Source organism: Geotrypetes seraphini, chromosome 1, assembly GCF_902459505.1.
Source record: "Geotrypetes seraphini chromosome 1, aGeoSer1.1, whole genome shotgun sequence".
In the NCBI taxonomy this organism is placed as follows: domain Eukaryota; kingdom Metazoa; phylum Chordata; class Amphibia; order Gymnophiona; family Dermophiidae; genus Geotrypetes; species Geotrypetes seraphini.
The window spans coordinates 385,564,791-385,581,968 of record NC_047084.1 but is presented as its reverse complement, the minus strand read 5'-3'; the positions used below and the strand labels follow the sequence as shown (position 1 = coordinate 385,581,968).

Below are 17,178 nucleotides of genomic sequence, written 5' to 3'. Positions count from 1 at the left end.
CATAGAGGCGTATCGGCCCAGCACAAACCCAACCTGGTCTGGGTGAATAAGATCGGGGAGAATACCATTCAAGCGCCTCGCCAAAGTCGCGGCCAAGAGTTTAATATCCTGATCCAGAAGGGAGATCGGGCGGAACGACCCCACCAGATCCGGGTCCTTACCCGGTTTAGGGAGCAGGACTATGTGCGCCATGTTATCCGGAAAGGAACCCCCGTCCTCGCCACCTCATTATACATTGCACTCAGGGGCTGTGCCACCAGATCCTCGAGGATGCGGTAATATTCGGGACCAAACCCATCCGGGCCGGGCGCCTTTGCCAGTTTAAGAGACCGAATGGTGACACGGAGTTCAGCCTCGGTTATAGGTAGGCTCAAGGATGCGGCCCAATCCTCCTCCAGGCGGGGGAGTGATAAACCCCTGAAAAAGTCCCTAAGGGCAGTCTCATCCAGTGGTCGCTTACCATATAGGGTCTCATAATACCTGACAAATTGTTCCGCAATTTGGCTCTCCCCTTCGTGCCGAGTTCCCCCAGCATCGTGGATTGCCGTAATAAGTTGACGTTTCTTATATGGTCTCACTAGATTTGCCAGAAGTTTCCCTGTCTTGCCCCCCCATCTGTGCATGTTATACCGTTGGAACGCAAGGGTCTGCTCTGCTCGTTGATGAAGTAAGGTCTCAATGCGATCTCGTATTGTCTTGTATTCCTGTCTCTCCTTGTCCGAGAGAGAAGAGATATGGGCCCTGCGAAAACCGTGCAATTGACGCGTGAGTGTCAAGAGCTCTGCTCCCCGGGCCTTGCGTTTAGCCGCTGTGTATGCGATCACGTGCCCCCTTAGAACTGCCTTGGAGGCATACCAGTAAGATATCGGTCCAATGTCAGGGGTATCATTAGTGGCCTGGTAGTCTGCCCAGCGTGCCCTGAGAAACGTCCGAAATTCCTGGTCTTGGTACAGGTGCAACGCCATCTTCCAAGAGGAGACCTTGCTGCCGGCTGCGAGGGTCAAGGTAAGATCCACAGTGGCGTGGTCCGAAATCGTGGAGTCCACTATCTCCGATCTAGCAGCCCTAGAGAACAACCTTTGATCTAGTAATATGTAATCCAGGCGGGCGTACACTTTATGTACATGGGAATAAAAAGTAAAATCCGAATCATATGGGTGCAATGCCCGCCAGACGTCCACCAGGCCTAAATGTTGTGTCAGGAAGCCCACCCCTTTGTTGTCATGATCCCTCAAACTACCCCTGGGAGGTTTGCAATCCACCCCCGGGTCTGCAGTGATATTCATATCCCCCCCCAGGACCACCTGGTAATCCGGGTAAGCCGATATTAGAGAGAGAACTGTGGAGAAGAATTTATGACAGTAAGAGTTTGGGGCATACAAATTACAGAGTAACAGCTTTAAACCCCAGAGTTCCCCCAGCACAATAACATATCTCCCCTCCCGATCAGTCAGTTGTTTATGCAAGACAAAGGGCAACCTTTTGTGGAATAAAATTGCCACCCCTCGCCGTCTGCCCCCAGAGGTGGAGGAGCAAACATCCCCGACCCAATTTCTCCGCAATTTAGAGTGTTCAATCTGAGTAAGGTGGGTTTCTTGCAGAAAAGCCACATCTGCTTTCAAATTACGCAAGCTGGTAAGAATACGAGATCTCTTTACTGGGGACCTGATGCCATCGACATTAAAGGTGACAACCCTTAAATCAGCCATAACAGCGAGAGAATAGTTTTGTGCTGCACAATAACCCGGAAGGAAGCATCCCTCCAAGAATGTGAGAGTTCATCCATTCTCCACTATCCAGACATGATTTGGTCCTGTGCAGAAGGAGCAGAGAGGCACAGACGAAGCCTCCCAGCTAAGCTTCGCTGCCCTCGGTATCCTGGTGCCCCCTATTCCCGCCCCCCGTACCCCCAAACATCCCCCCCGTACACACGTCCCGGACTCAACCACACACTCCCACTCACGCCCCCCCCTCACATCCCTCCATCAGGTGTTATCCAGGGACAGCAGGCAGATATTCTCGCAACCCACCCACCTCCCCGTGGTTGGCTTCTTTGCTAGCTATCTGAACTGAGGCCACGCTGAGGAGGTGCATGCCCTAGACCGGGCGGGAGGGGCATGCGCGGGCCAATCGCAAGCTTGAAGGTCTTCTTGCGAAAACGTCCGCTAGGGGGCTCCGTCGGTGACATTACCCACATGTAGAGACTATCTGCCTGCTGTCCCTGGATAACACCTGTTACAGTAAGTAACTGTGCTTTTTTGCTTTATCTTTGGGGTCAAAGAGAAAAGTAGGGGGGTTATCCAATAGGTAATATTGCAAGGAATGTAGAGATCAAAGATACTAAATATCAAAGTTTGAAGATCTCTCACTAGTGCTCATAGGCTGTAAATATGTAAGTTAAAGTGAAATTCACATACACTCAGAATTGTGCAATCTGACCAGGAGCTGAAACTCATATAGATAAACCCACCACCCAGTCATTGTGTATGGAATAATTTTAACGTTTTTTTGTTACTCAATGTTGCTTATTAATTTTTATAACAAGACTTGTAAATTTTCAATAGAAGCAAAAAAAGCAATGATTTTCACTTAGCTTTTGGGGTCTCAACGTGTTCCTGACATGGGCCACGTTTCATGGATCTTTTTCAAGGAACCCAAAAGAAAAAGCGTTTTAGGTGCCAAAGCAGGGAGGTTTAATTTCAACCCATGCAGTCTGTCAATAAATATATAAAACAACCTCAGTGTTGCAAACTTTCATGCAAATAATACACTGCAAAAGCTCTAAACTCAAATAGGCAACAAAGGAAAAGGTACCTGTCATATATGGAAAAATCAAAATGTAGTCTTCAAATCTGCTTGCTTTCATTCACTCAAACGGCCAAAAAAAAGCTGATAGGAGTTTAAAAATGATGTAGTGATGTAACTTTGTGATGCGGGCATGGCAACATAAGAACATCAGAATTACCGCAGCTGGGTCAGACCAGTGGTCCATCGTGCCCAGCAGTCAGCTCACGTGGCGGCTCTCTGGTCAAACACCAGCACCCTAACTGAGACTAGCCCTACCTGCGTACGTTCTGGTTCAGCAGGAGCTTGTCTAACTTTGACTTGAATCCCTGGAGGGTGTTCTCCCCTATGACAGACTCCGGAAGAGCTGTCCAGTTTCCTACCACTCTCTGGGTGAAGAATAATTCCTTATGTTCGTACGGAATCTATCCCCTTTCAATTTTAGAGAGTGCCCTCTGGTTTTCCCTACCTTATCTACTAAGTCTATTCCCTTCATGACCTTGAATGTTTCGATCATGTCCCCTCTCAATCTCCTCTGTTCAAGGGAGAAGAAGCCCAGTTTCTCTAATCTTTTGCTGTACGGCAACTCCTCCATCCCCTTAAACATCTTAGTCGCTCTTCTCTGGACCCTTTCTAGTAGTACCGTGTCCTTCTTCATGTAAGACAACCAGTGCTGGACACACCATAGCCCGGTACGCACCATAGCCCAGTACAGCGGCATGATAGCCTTCTCCGATCTGTTCGTGATCCCCTTCTTTATCATTCCTAATATTCTGTTCGTCCTTTTCGCCGCCACCACAGGATTAATTCATCAAGGGCCCCTAGGCGCACAAGTCAATTGGGCCCCCTGCTCCACTCTGCCCCTGCCCGACCCCAATTTGCCCTGCCCCCCCTACCCCACCATTCCCCACACCACTGTCTGTCCTCTCTCTGCCTCTTCCATATGGCATCAGCTCTCTTTCTATGCCTCTTCCAGAATCTGTCTGCCTCTCCCTTCCATATCTCCCCCCATTGGCATGGAATCCATCTACTTCTCTCTGCTCCCCCCCATGGTGTGGCATCTGTCTTCTTCCCTTCAATCTCTCCCTCCCTCCCAGCAGATTTTAGCATCTCTCCTTCTCCTTTCCTCCCCTCAGATCTGGTATCTGTCTCCTTAGTTTCCCTTCCCTTCCCCCCATGCCCTGGCATCTTTCGGCTCCCCTTCTCCTCTATCTCTCTCTCCCTCCCCTTCTCTTCTATCTCTCCCTCCCCCTCCATTATCTGACATTTTCTCTCCTTCCTTGCCCCTGATCTGGCATCTGTCTCTTTTCCTTCCCTCCCCCTCCATGGTCTGGTATCTCCTTCATCTCCCCTTCCTCCCTTCCATGGTTTTAGCATCTCTCTTCCTTCTCCCTCCTTCCCTCTATCTCCCCAATTGCCCCCCCCACACACACACACACACTGGCTGCCTGGTGTGGTGAAGTCAGCTTCCCTCCCTCCCTGGTGTAGTGAGATCAGTTGCCCTCTTGCTCGCCGTCCTTAAGCGCGGGGCTCTTAGCACTGTGCATGCGGGCTTCCCTTCTCCTCTGAAACAGGAATTTACATCATGAGGGGGAGGGAGGAGAAGGGAAGCTTCTGCGTTCAGTGTTAGAGCCCCACAGTCTGGGTTCATTTTGCTCTAACATTGTGCGCGCCTGAGATCCCTCAGTATCCTGCCCAGATGAGAGGCCACCTTGTGCTGGACAGAGGGAGGAAGTGTTGCAAGCGCAGCTCCCAGGCCCAAAAGAAATGAACCCTCTATCCTCTTGGCTGCCGATCAAATGTATGGGAATTGGGGACGGAAGACCAGATGCACAAGGCAGCATGAGCGAGAAGCCCGACAGCTACCGTAGCATTAGTGAATCGATTCCCTCTAACAACCTCGGGTCCTGCCTCTGAGGAAAAAGGAAGTTGCATCATCGGAGGTGGGCTGGCCTAGGAAAGGCACTGAGGCTGCTGGAAGCAATCAATTTCCTAATGTTAAAGCAGTTGTTGGGCAAATTGCAATAAAGAGAGCCTGCTATTTGGGGTGGGCGGTAGGGAGAGTAGCAGCTGCTAGAATGGAGCACAGAAGAGACAAAATTAGGGCAATGGTGGCAGGAATGTGGAAATAAACAAAAAAATAGGCAAGTTAGGTGTCTGTAAGCAACCAAATGAGACACATTTATTCAACAAAAGAAGCACTCGTTTGTACTGGTCCCAACTAGGATCCCAGTTTCGGCACAAGCCTTCCTCAGGGGACTAGTGAAATACTAAAAATCATAAACAATAAAATAACATATAAACAAGCATATCACATACAGTACATAGCTTAATACATTTATAATAAAACTGATGACATCTAAACAATCCATAAAACAATCTTATATTGAAAAGTAATAAGTAAAGGCAGTAGTGCACTGGTGCTCCTATTTAATCTGAGTAGCACATTTGACCTGGTAGACCATACCAATCTACTAACTTGGATGCTTTAGATGTACATGGGAATGTCTACTCATGGTTTAAGGGATTTATGGAATTTAGATCCTACCAAGTCAGATTTCAGACTCAACTCTTCTCTAGTTGGAAAAATCCATGTGGCGTGCCTTAAGGATCTCATCACCTACATTATTTAATATCTACCTTTCATCGTGCCTAAGCAATCTGGATATAAGACTGTTCAGTTATGCCAATGACATCACAATAGTTTTACCTTGTAATTTGGTTCTATCTCAGATTACTACTCAAATTGAGACTGTAATGGAAAGGATGAATCTTTGGATGCAGCAATTCAAACTTAAGCTTAATCCTGATAAAACAAAGTTTTGTGTAGCATCTCCTACCAAAATTTTTCATGAACTTTCCATCAATATACTTTCAACATCTTATACAATCCATCCAACAATTAAAATTTTAGGAATCATATTAGATAAACATCTTACTATGAAAACCCAGATAGATGCTGTTGTACGTAAAAGTTATTTTACTTTATGGAGACTTCGAACAATTAGACCCTATTTTGAATTTTCAGCCTTTAAATTATTGGTCCAGTCATTACTGTTGCGTCTCCTTGACTATTGCAATATTGCTTATTTATCAATTACTAAGATAGAATTATTGATATTATCATTGATACAGAGCACAGCAGTTAGATTGATTTACGGATTGAAGAAATACAATCATGTTACTTTATTTTATTGCGAATTGCATTGGTTGCCTGTGGAAGCTCAGGTATTGTTAAAGTTGGGCTGTTTTTGTTACAATGTTTTATATGGTGAAGCCCCTACTTATTTGGTTAATAGTTTTTCCATAGCTACGCACAAATGCAGTAAAAAAAAGTCATGCTCTGTTCAATTTCCCTTCTGTAAAAGGTTGTAAAAGCAAGAAATTCCTAAATCACTCTTTAGCATCTCAGGCAGCTTCTCATGAAAAATAATTTTGATCATTGTTACTCCCAGCTGTTTCTTACAGACATTTTAGAAAACAGATAAAAACCTATCTTTTCTCCAAATACCTGACTAGCTGACTCATTCAAATATACGATTTAATGTTTAATGTTTATAATCTTTTGTAAACTGCGTAGAACTTTTTGTTAAAGCGGTCTATAAGTATAATTTTATGTTATAAGACAGAATGCAAAGTGCATATTGAAAAAAAAGTACATATTGGATAAAAATGAAAGAAATGAAAGTATAAATGAAAAAGGAACAACAGACAAAATGAAAGCACACCTCTATGAGTGCAAGTGTAGGTTTATTTATTAACTTGCAGCAAAATGCAGACTGATGATGTAAAAAGCTGTGACATGCACTGCATGAACCTTAAAAACCCAAAAAGGATAAGAAATGTGCATGCAACACTATACTATATACCTTGTTAATGAGTTGTACGCAAAGGCCCGGATTCTGTATAAGACGCCCGGGAAGGGCGTCTTATACAGATTTGGGCCTAGGCCAATCCAAAATAATCCCGATTTTGTAATCGACGTCCATGTTACAGATGCCGGTTACAGAATCGGGTTACTGTATGTGTGACCGCTATACTTATCGCTGCAAGGGATCTCCCTGCCGCAATTAGTATAGCGGTTGCGGCCACCTGTTTCCCCTTCCCCCTAAACAAACTAGGTAGGAGGGATGCCCAATCCCTCCTGCCGAAAGACCGCCCACCCCCATTATGATCGCCGGCAGGAGGGTGCCCAACCCCTCCTGCCAGTCCCCCCCAATGAACCCCCCCTCCCCAGACACCCCCAGGCTCACTTTGAAAGGTGGCTGGCCAAATGAGGCGGGCCCACCCCTCCCCTGCCCAACCCACAGGAGCATAGGGCCTCTTAAGTTCCCCTCTCGTCCAACGGAATGGGAAATCTGGGTTATGTTGTGATACGCACAGGGAGGAGATAGGCATAGCCTCAGATTTGCCAAAGTTGATACAAAGGCCCAAGAAGGCACTAAAATCCCCAGTGAGAGTTTTCAAATGAGGGATCGTCTCCTGCGCATTACTCACAAACAAGAGCATATTGTCAGCAAAAAGTGTAATTTTCCATTCCTCAGGGCCCACCCGAATACTCATAATGTCCTAACTGGACCAAATCTTATGAGCCAGAGGCTCCAAGGACAAAATGAATAAAAGCGTAAATAAGGGGCAACCCTGCTGCAAACGCAATGCAACGAGAACAAAAGCAGTGTATCTTTTGTTGATCAGTAATTGAGCTGTGGAGGCTGTATAGAGATTTAACGATCCATTGATGGAACGGACCCATAATACCAAACTCTTGCACTATCCAAAAGAGGTAAGATCAGGGCACCTTGTCGAATGCCTTCTCGGTATCCAAACTAGCCAAGAGGTCATCACCCACTCTGCCCCAGGAGTGCCACCAAAACCGTAAGATATTGGAAGAGGCAAAGTGTCCCGGGTCAAAACCGACTTGATTAGTATGGGCCAGGGAAGGGAACTAATTGAGCCATCCTGCCTGCCAGGATCGCTATGAGGATCTTCATATCCTGATTTAACAAAGATATTGGTCGATAAGACTCCACCAGGTCAGGGTCTTTCCCTGGTTTTGAAAGGACCAAGACGTGAGCATGGCTGTTTAGGAAGAATGCATCCAGTGGTCTGCATGTCGACATACATAGCCACCAGAATTTGGGGTTTCAGAATTTTATAGATCTCAGGCCCCATACCATCAGGTCCAGGAGCCTTCGCCAGCTTCAGCCTCCCCCACAGCAGCGTGAACTTCTTCACATGAAGTGGGTGCATTCAACAGCTGCAAAAGGGCTTCCAACACTTGAGGCAGGGCAAGATCACGAAAAAAGGAATCTCGAGCTTTCAGGTCATTTGGACTCGGTCCATAAAGATCCTTATAAAATCAGACAAATTGGTCTTGTATCACTTTCTCCTCCGTTTGGATAATATTATGACCCTCCTTGAGACGTGAAATACGAGTAGCCTTCCGAAATGACTGCACCAGGTTGGCTGATAATTTACCCACCTTATTGCCCCACTTATACAACCAGAACTTGTAAACATCAATGAGTAAAGGCCCGCTCAGTCAATAGGGTATCTATTTGCTTTTAAAGTCCTAGGTATGCGGCGCGGGATTCCTCCTAGGGTCGTGCAAGGAGAACACCCTTGCTAAGACACAATTTCTGGGTAAGAGATACCAATTCTGCATCCCTCTTCGCTACTTGACCGTATAGGCAACGATCTTACCCCGGAGATATGCCTTTGCAGCCTCCTAGAATATAGTGTCAGAAACCTCCCCGCCCTTATTGGTGTGGTAATATTGGTTCCATTCCTCAGAGAGATGTGTATGAAACTGTCCAAATACAGAGTAGGATTAAGGCGCCAAATACTGTTAGGAATGGGTCCCTGCCATTTCAAAGTGAGAGTGACAGCGGCATGATCACTGAATGGAACAGCAAGGATATGGGTACGCACCACCCTCCCAACAGACTGGGACATCATCAGGATATAATCAAACCTAGAATGAGTGTGGTACACACCCCTCCCCCCCCTCGAGTAGAAAGTGAAGTCCATCTCACCCGGATGATAGACACACCACACATCTACAAGACCTAGTTCACCCATCATAAAATTCACTCCGATTCTCTTGTTTTGACTCCGCACCACTCTGGGAGGTTTGCAATCAGCTGAGGGATCGCTGGTAATATTGAAATCCCCTGCATATTTGACACCAAGCTTCATTATGACTCAGCTGCAATTATATGTATCATCCAGTCATTAAATATGAGAGATTAAGTATGTAATTAGTAGCTATGCAAGACTCTGTACCCCAGGCTACTAAGCTTGGGTATAAAAAGTCCGGCTTAGTTCCTTAAAAGGTAGAACGGACTGGGCAGCACATGACATACCGGTACTTTGTGTTACCACTCTGTTAGCCTAACTGCTGTTACTATATCCTATTTGGATACTATTTTTTACGTAAGCTGTATTTTGTTTATTATTATTAAACATATATTATATACAGCTATTGGGTTGTCGGTGTGAGGTCATTTAAATATATCGGAGGAGCTAGCAGCGGCCTCTTCAGCTCCCGCCAATACTAAAGAGCTTAACATTAGAGCATAAATACACACCACACTGGTTTAAAAGATAATAAAGAGTAGGGGAAGGTCAGAGCTCATGCAGAGAGCCACCGCTGAGCAGTGCATCATCACATGACACTCCCTTCCCCCCCCTCCTGGACCAAATAACTTTTAAAGATTTTATAATACCTGTTTGAATAACCATCCTAAACCAAGTGCTTTTCCAGTTTTCATATCATTGATAGCCCATAAAACCTGTTCTTTACTAATTGGCATAGACAGTTGTTCAGATTTGCCCTTTAACAAGAAGAGAATATTCAAATGGTCAAAAAATTTGGAGAGGGTCTTAGTAGATTCTTCATGCTCTGGAGTATATAATTTCTTATAGTAATGTAGGAAGGCATCTTGAATTTGAGAAGAATTTGTACATTGTTTACCATGTTGGTCAGTTATTCTAGTAATATAATTTCTTAATGCTTTCTTATGTAATTTATGAGCTAAACAGTTTCCCTGTTTTATTAACTGATTCAAAATATTCTTGCTATAGTAATTGCAATTTTACATTAATATCAGCCAAATCCATCTCTTGTAGCTCTAATCTTAACTTTTTATTTTTATCTAACACTTTTTGATCTATAAATTTTTTTGCTTTTTTTAGTATTCTTCCCTTTTTTATAATCTAATTTCAGTTGATAAATCTGAGATAAGAGATCCCTCCTTTTTTCATTTTTAACTTATATTTATATGATCCTAATGAGATAAATTTCCCTCTAAATAATGCTTTCAATGCATATAGCTATCGGGGATGCATATAGCTTTCAATGCATATAGCTATCGGGGATGTTACCCCATTCATATTAGTCATTAAATACCGTATTTTCACTCATATACCGCGCACCCGTGTAAAACGCGCACACGGGTATAGAGCGCGGGAAATTGTAATTTATGTAAATAAATTTTTATATACCGCGCACACTGCCCCAACTCTCCCGTCGCCTCCCGACTCTCCTTTCGCCCGCCCCGACTCTCTGGCCACCCCGACTCTCCTTTCGCCCTCCCCGACTCTCCTCTCCCCCTTGAAGTCCTGTCCCCACCCTGAAAGCCTGATGCCCCCCCCGACGTCTGATTCACACCCCCCCCCCGCAGGACCGCTCGCACCCCCACTCCGAAGGACCACTCGCACGCACACGCACCCCCACCCCGAAGGACCGCTCACACGCACTCGCACCCGCACCCCCACCCTGAAGGACCGCTCGCACCCCCACAGCCTCCCGACCCCCCCCAATCATGTAGAAGCTCCTACCGTTGTCCTGCTGCTTCCTCTTGGCGGTCCCGGCCCTTCTGTGAGCCCTGCATCTGCGCTGCTTCCTCTTCCGGCGGTCCCGCCCTTTCTCTGACATCAGGGCTCACAGAAGGGCCGGGACCGCCAAGAGGAAGCAGCAGGAGTGCGTGCGAACGGTCCTTCGGGGTGGGGGTGCGAGTGCGTGCGAGCGGTCCTTCGGGGTGGGGGTGCGAGCGGTCCTGCGGGGGGGGGGGGGAATCGGACGTCGGGGGGGAACTATGTAAAAAAAAAGTTGTAAAACGTGCTCATGCGTATAACGCGCAAGGTTATGCACAGTTTGTAAAATCGTGTATAACGCGCGCGTTATATGCGTGAAAATACGGTAGTCTTGTAATTCTTTACCTATTTGTTCTATATTTTGTAGATCTAATAATAGAGAATCATCCATTTTCCAATATTTAACTCCAGATTACCTCTGAATTCTAAGCGTTTTATAATGTTAAAAACAAGGGGGAGACTTACAAGGACTTATTGACACTACAATTTAAGGATTTAAAGTAAAAACAATAGGTATGTTTAGGTGAAATACAATATTTACAGGAAAAGCGGACATAAAAAGGGAAGAAACATGAGGGGGAGGAAAAAGGTCCTCTTTGATAAAGAGAAGGTCCTCTTTGAAAAAGAGGCTGGAAGTTGAGAGAGTGTAGAGAAAGGAGGAAGTAAAAGGAAGAAGTTATTACTCAAAGGCGTCTTTGAAAAGGAAACACTTTAGTCCACCTAAATAACATTAGATAATTTTGACTATTTAGAAAGAGCATTGTTTCAGTAAGTTTTTCATTAGGGCTAGCAAGGAAGAAATTTGATCCAATATCCCTATTTCAAGATGAAAATGCCAGCATCTATTAGACTTTGAACTGTCTAACTTTTTCAAATGAACAGGAGTCCAAAAAATTCTATGTAACAAAAAGAACCAGGTTTGTCTCAGATGCTGACGCTGTACATCTCATCCTCCAAGTCCAAATCCGTGGCCGTAGCCATTGAGTAGCAGAAATCTGCTGCTTTTTATCTCCATGCTCCAAATGTCTTTTAAACTTGTTTTTGGTTTTTTATTTAAATATTCAGATATTAATTTGTACTACTTGGCGGCCTGATGCCCTTGGAAATCTGTCTGGAAACATAGGCCCGGCAAGCTATACTGATTTTTTAAATTTCGCCAATCGGGGAACCCATTCTGAATGGCCTATTTCAACTGCTACCATATAAAAGCTTGAGAATTTGAGATGCCGAATGATTGTTGCAGTTGTAATAAGTTTAACATTTTCCCATTTGAGAACTCATCGTCTAAATTATGTATATCTGCCAGCAGCCAATGTTTCCAGAGGATCTTAGACTCGCCAATTTGAATCTTGGAGTTCAACCATAAGGATTGGATTGTTGTATTGGAATAGATGTTAAATTATTAATGAATTTTAATGTGTTCCAAGTGGAAAAAAGAATACTATTGTCTTATATATTCTAGGTAGCTTGATACTCAAAATGTGGCTCAAACGTAATGGGGACATAAGATGACTCTAAGATCAGCCAATCCGGCAGATTCTCCATGAGTTCAGGAAGGATCCTGATGCAAAATGAAGGCTTCATGATATCTATGAAAATTTATGCCACCCCCCCCCCCCGATTATGATTTTTGTAAAGATACTAAAGCTATTCTAGCAGTTTTACCCAGCCAAACAAATTTTGTAAGGATCCCATTCAATATTTTTTATAAAAGGACCCTTGAAAATAATCCGGCAACATACTCATTTGGTAGCAAACTACAGGCAAAATCATCATTTTAATAGTTTGGACTCTCCCCCACCAAGAAAGATGTAATGGGTTCCAATGCTCACATATTCCTTTGACTTTCAATAATAAGGATTTTTCATTTACTGTCATTGTGTCTTCCAGTGTTTCTTGAATCATAATACCCAAATATTTTATACCCTCTTCCTTCCAAAGGAATGGGAATGGATCAAATAATCCTTTTACACAATGTACATTCAATGGAAGAACCTCTGATTTGCTCCAATTTATTTTGAAACCTGAAAATTTGCCAAATCTATCAATCAATTTCAGTAAATGCAGGATGGTAGACTCATGATTCTTCAAATGAAGCAAAATATCATCTGCATAGGCCGAAACTTTATAATCCCAACCTGCATATGGAATTCCCTATATCTCCTTTGCCTGCTGAATGGACAAGGGTTCCAAAACAATATCAAAAAGCAAAGGAAATAAGGGACTTCCTTGTCTAACTCCCCCCTCAAGACAAAAACGCTCTGAGAATGTATTATTAATATACTGTATAATCTGGCAGAAGGGGAACTGTACAAGGTTTGAATCATTTGAATAAATCAGGATCCTATTTCAAAAAATCCATTGCTTGATACATGAAAGTCCATTCTACACGATCAAAGACCTTCTCTGCATCCAAAGAAAGAGGGAAGGCCGGATCCTCAATTGTTTTTGCTAAACTTTATTATTTGAAGAATGTCTTTGAGCTGATTTCCAGGCTTTAGGGACAAGATTGACAGTAAGACTTTTAGTAACCATTTCCAATAAGAATGGACCAAAGAAAGAAAATAATTTCTTAAGAATTAAGGGGGGAATGCTTTCAGTTGGGTTATTGGGAGCATTTATTGATTGGAAGACTTTGAAAAGGTTTGTTAAGATGGAAGTCTAAAGTTAGAAAAGGTAGTGAAAGATAGACAGTTTATCTGGATTGTGGAATCCTGGGGGGATGTGAAAGTGGATTGTCCTAGGTTTGATCTAATTTCCTTAATTTTCGTATCGAAGAAATGTGCGATTTCAGGAGCAGGTGGTTGTTTGAATAGAAGAGGAGGTTTCTTATTGGAATATGGAGATAAGTATCCCTATATATAAAAAAGAACAGGAGAATAAGAATGAATGACAGACAAAACAGATTAGCAGTTCTACCAATTCACTAGATGGCGAATGTAAGATCCCTTACATTATATTCCTGCCATACTTTCTTCATTTTTATTCATTAACAGAGCTTAATACTTGAAATGAATAGGAAATAAACAACATTACATCAGTGAAAGCATCTTTTACTCAGGTCGGAATCAAACAGCAAGATAGGGAACCCACTCCAATCTTCTGAGTTTCTTCTTCTTTGAAGTACAGTGGAACCTTGGTTTACGAGCATAATTCGTTCCAGAAGCATGCTCTTAAACCAAAGTACTCGTATATCAAAGCGAGTTTCCCCATAAGAACTAAGGGAAACTCGCTTGATACGTTCTCACCCGCCCCCACCCCCCCCGAGGCCAGCAACCTGCTCCACCTTAACCCCCCACCCCCGAGGCCACCTGTGCGTTGGTGCTGGTTCCAGATGGGGGTAAGCCAATGTGTTTGGGTGGGTGTGTGGGGGATGCCAGATCGCGGTGGGGGGGGGGAGAGACGCGAGCGGGGGGATGCCGGATCGCGGGGGAGGCGCTCATAAATCGAGTCAAGCTCAGTATCTGAGGCGCCGATTTTGCGAATGTTTTGCTCGTCTTGCAAAACACTTGCAAACCGGTGCACTCGTAAACCGAGGTTTGACTGTATCTATTTCCAATTATAACTTCATATTGCCAACATAAACCTCATACACAGTTCAGTTCAAACAATATAGTTTTAGGAGTTACCATATTCCCCATCAGCGCTTGACCCATTAATTGAAGAAGAACTGAACAGTAACATCAGGAAGCACAGATTACACTCGAGCTTACTCTGATATTCTGACCACAATATTTCTTCTTTTAAAGGATCATTTACTTCCGTGTATCCAAATATTCCACTGCATCCATTTCCATCCGATATGTGTAGTAATTCAGCAACAGACATTTTTCTCCAACATTTCCTTCTTTTCCAGAATCTGACATTTAAAATGTTGAATAACCAATCTATAGTTCACCAGCAGACAGATTTTGTTCAAGCCAGTATCACTCTCACTGGCACCTGAGACTGACCTTCCGATTCCTTTGTCATCTTTCAAAAAAAAACCAACCAAAAACATTCCAGCAACAGATACAAATATTAATTTATCTTTTGTACATCCAATTCACATGTACATTGGACAACAATTGAAATTTTGAGTACATTTCCACGTAGAACATTTATCTAAAAGTAAATAAAAACGAACAGCAAGGAAAGCACTTTCAGGTGAATCGGTTCGTTTTTGCTAAAAACCGGGCTCACCGATTCAGCTGCAAGACGATTTTCACGCCGATTTTCACCCATCTAATGTAACTTCCGGTTTTGCAAAACCGGAAGTTACATGGGAAGAAACAAAAGTAGTGGGAGAGTCAATCGGTGAGCGAGCGGACCTCGTGCAGCAGACCTTGGCAGCAGCAAATACTATTTTTGGCTGGCTTTCCCTGCATTTCTCCTCTCTGCCCCGCAATTTAATATCCAGTCCAGTAAATAAATGAATCGGAATGGGGGCTGGTGAGTCTTAGGGGCTGGGGATGGAAGCTGAAATCGGCAGGGGGGCTGGGGATGGAAGCTCAGAATCGGCAGGGGGGCTAGGGATGGAAGCTGAAATTGGCAGGGGGACTGGGGATGGAAACTGAGAATCGGAATGGGGACTTGTGAGTCTTGGGGCCTGGGGATGGAAGCTGAAATCAGCAAGGGGGCTGGTGAGTCTTGGGGGCTGGGGATGGAAGCTGAAATCGGCAGGGGGGCTGGAGATGGATACTAAGAATCAGAATGGGGGCTTGTGAGTCTAGGGGCCTGGGGATGGAAGCTGAAATCGACAGGGGGGCTGGTGAGTCTTGGGGCCTGGGGGATGGAAGCTGAAATCGGCAGGGGGGCTGGGGATGGAAGCTGAAATCGACAGGGGGGCTGGTGAGTCTTGGGGGCTGGGGATGGAAACTGAGAATCATTTCTGTAGGCTATCAGAAATTTGCTTAATTATCTACTCACACAGAAAAGCAGTAAAAGTCAATAGGTTCTCGTGAGCGGGAACAATCTGTTTGATCTTGCACTCGTGTGATTGACCAATTGTATATCGCTGTTTAATTTATCACATTGATTAATTTGAGCACACATGAGGTGTCCTATGATGGTGTGCAGGCAGAGGGTGATTAATCTGTGCCTTATTGTGTAAAGCGCTGGAGAATTCTCTCCCCTCGCTTACCTCTCACGCTGAGGACACCCTGCTTCAGTATAATCATTTATATGATTTATCTTATAAACATTATTACGTGGTCTTTTCCTCAAGTGCTGAGACATCAGGTTGTTCCCACTTGGAGAACCTATTGACTTTTACAGTGAATCGAATCATTTATTCAACAGGGTGAATCGAATAGAAATATTTTTCTCTGAATCGGGCAGCACTATTACCTACAGTAGGGGGCTAGTGTGATTTCTTTATTACTGCTACAACCCCTTCTTAATTAATTTGAAGTAGGTGCAAGGGCCCTGTTAGTGTCTTTTAAGAAACTGTTATCACCAGATTTTATAAAACTTTGTAATTCAGATATTTCAACTTTCTTGAATTAATTCAGATATTTCTTGTAATTCAGATAGTTCAACTTTCTTGAATTACTCTCTAAATTCAGTAAAACTGCTATCTCTTCTAGATTCTAGATTGGATTGAAGGGAAAGAGAGAAACATAAGAGCACTGATATCCACACTTCATACAGTGCTTTGGGAAGGTGAGACAAAGTGGAAACCAGTTGGTATGGCAGACCTAGTTACCGCTGATCAAGTAAAGAAGTACTATCGAAAAGCAGTACTTGTTGTTCATCCAGACAAGGTGAGCTTTATGCTGTAACTAAAGAAAAACTGGTAGCAATATGTAACTTAATTCCTGCAATATGTAAAGAAACTAACAACAGTAATTTAAGGTTTTTTTGTTGTTGTTTTTTAAAATTAAATCTTGAATGTACAGTACGACAAAATTTAATAAACTGAATACAATAATTGCACTATAGCACAAAATTAAGTGTAAATTAAAATTGCATATTCATATAGGAATTCTATAAGTAACTTTAAACTGTATCTGCTTTGATGATATCTATGATATACTTGGCAGTTATTAACTAGACTCTATAAATTTTGTAATAGCAGCATAGCCTAGACAACAAGTATGTGATTTAAAGAACAAAAAAGTGGAAAAAACATGCATAGTATGACTCATGTAAATGCATGTTTAAATCTTTTTATTGTTGAACAAATAAGAAAAGACAACAGTGCATACAGTCCTTTAATTGAAACATGGTTCAACAAACACAGTTTATAAAAAAGATCCATTGACATACTGGTACTTTTCTAGGGTTTGATATAAGGGGAAGAAGGAAATGTAATTACTGAAGCCAACATGTTACAAGCCATGGTTGCTTTGTATCTGTTTTGTTACATACCCAGTGGTTTTTCTGTACTACATATTTAAACATAAATAAGACCCTCCAAACCCAAGCACCCCCCAACTCAACTCCTCCATAACCCTATCTCTACTTGCTGCATACCCTCCCCCACACCATTGAACCATTACATTTAATTATCCGTTATCGAGTCTAAGGCGTCAA

General features: G+C 43.4%; 1 protein-coding gene across 5 annotated transcripts in view; it reads left to right on the top strand.

Annotated features, from left to right (window-relative positions):
* GAK (cyclin G associated kinase) overlaps nucleotides 1-17,178 on the top strand; it is a 652,499-nt gene that overhangs the window by 622,120 nt on the left and 13,201 nt on the right. For all 5 annotated transcript variants that reach the window (XM_033916764.1, XM_033916747.1, XM_033916757.1 and 2 more), the window contains one exon: nucleotides 16,230-16,406. In XM_033916764.1, coding sequence (XP_033772655.1) covers nucleotides 16,230-16,406 — 177 coding nt within the window. The remainder of the gene's footprint in view (nucleotides 1-16,229; nucleotides 16,407-17,178) is intronic.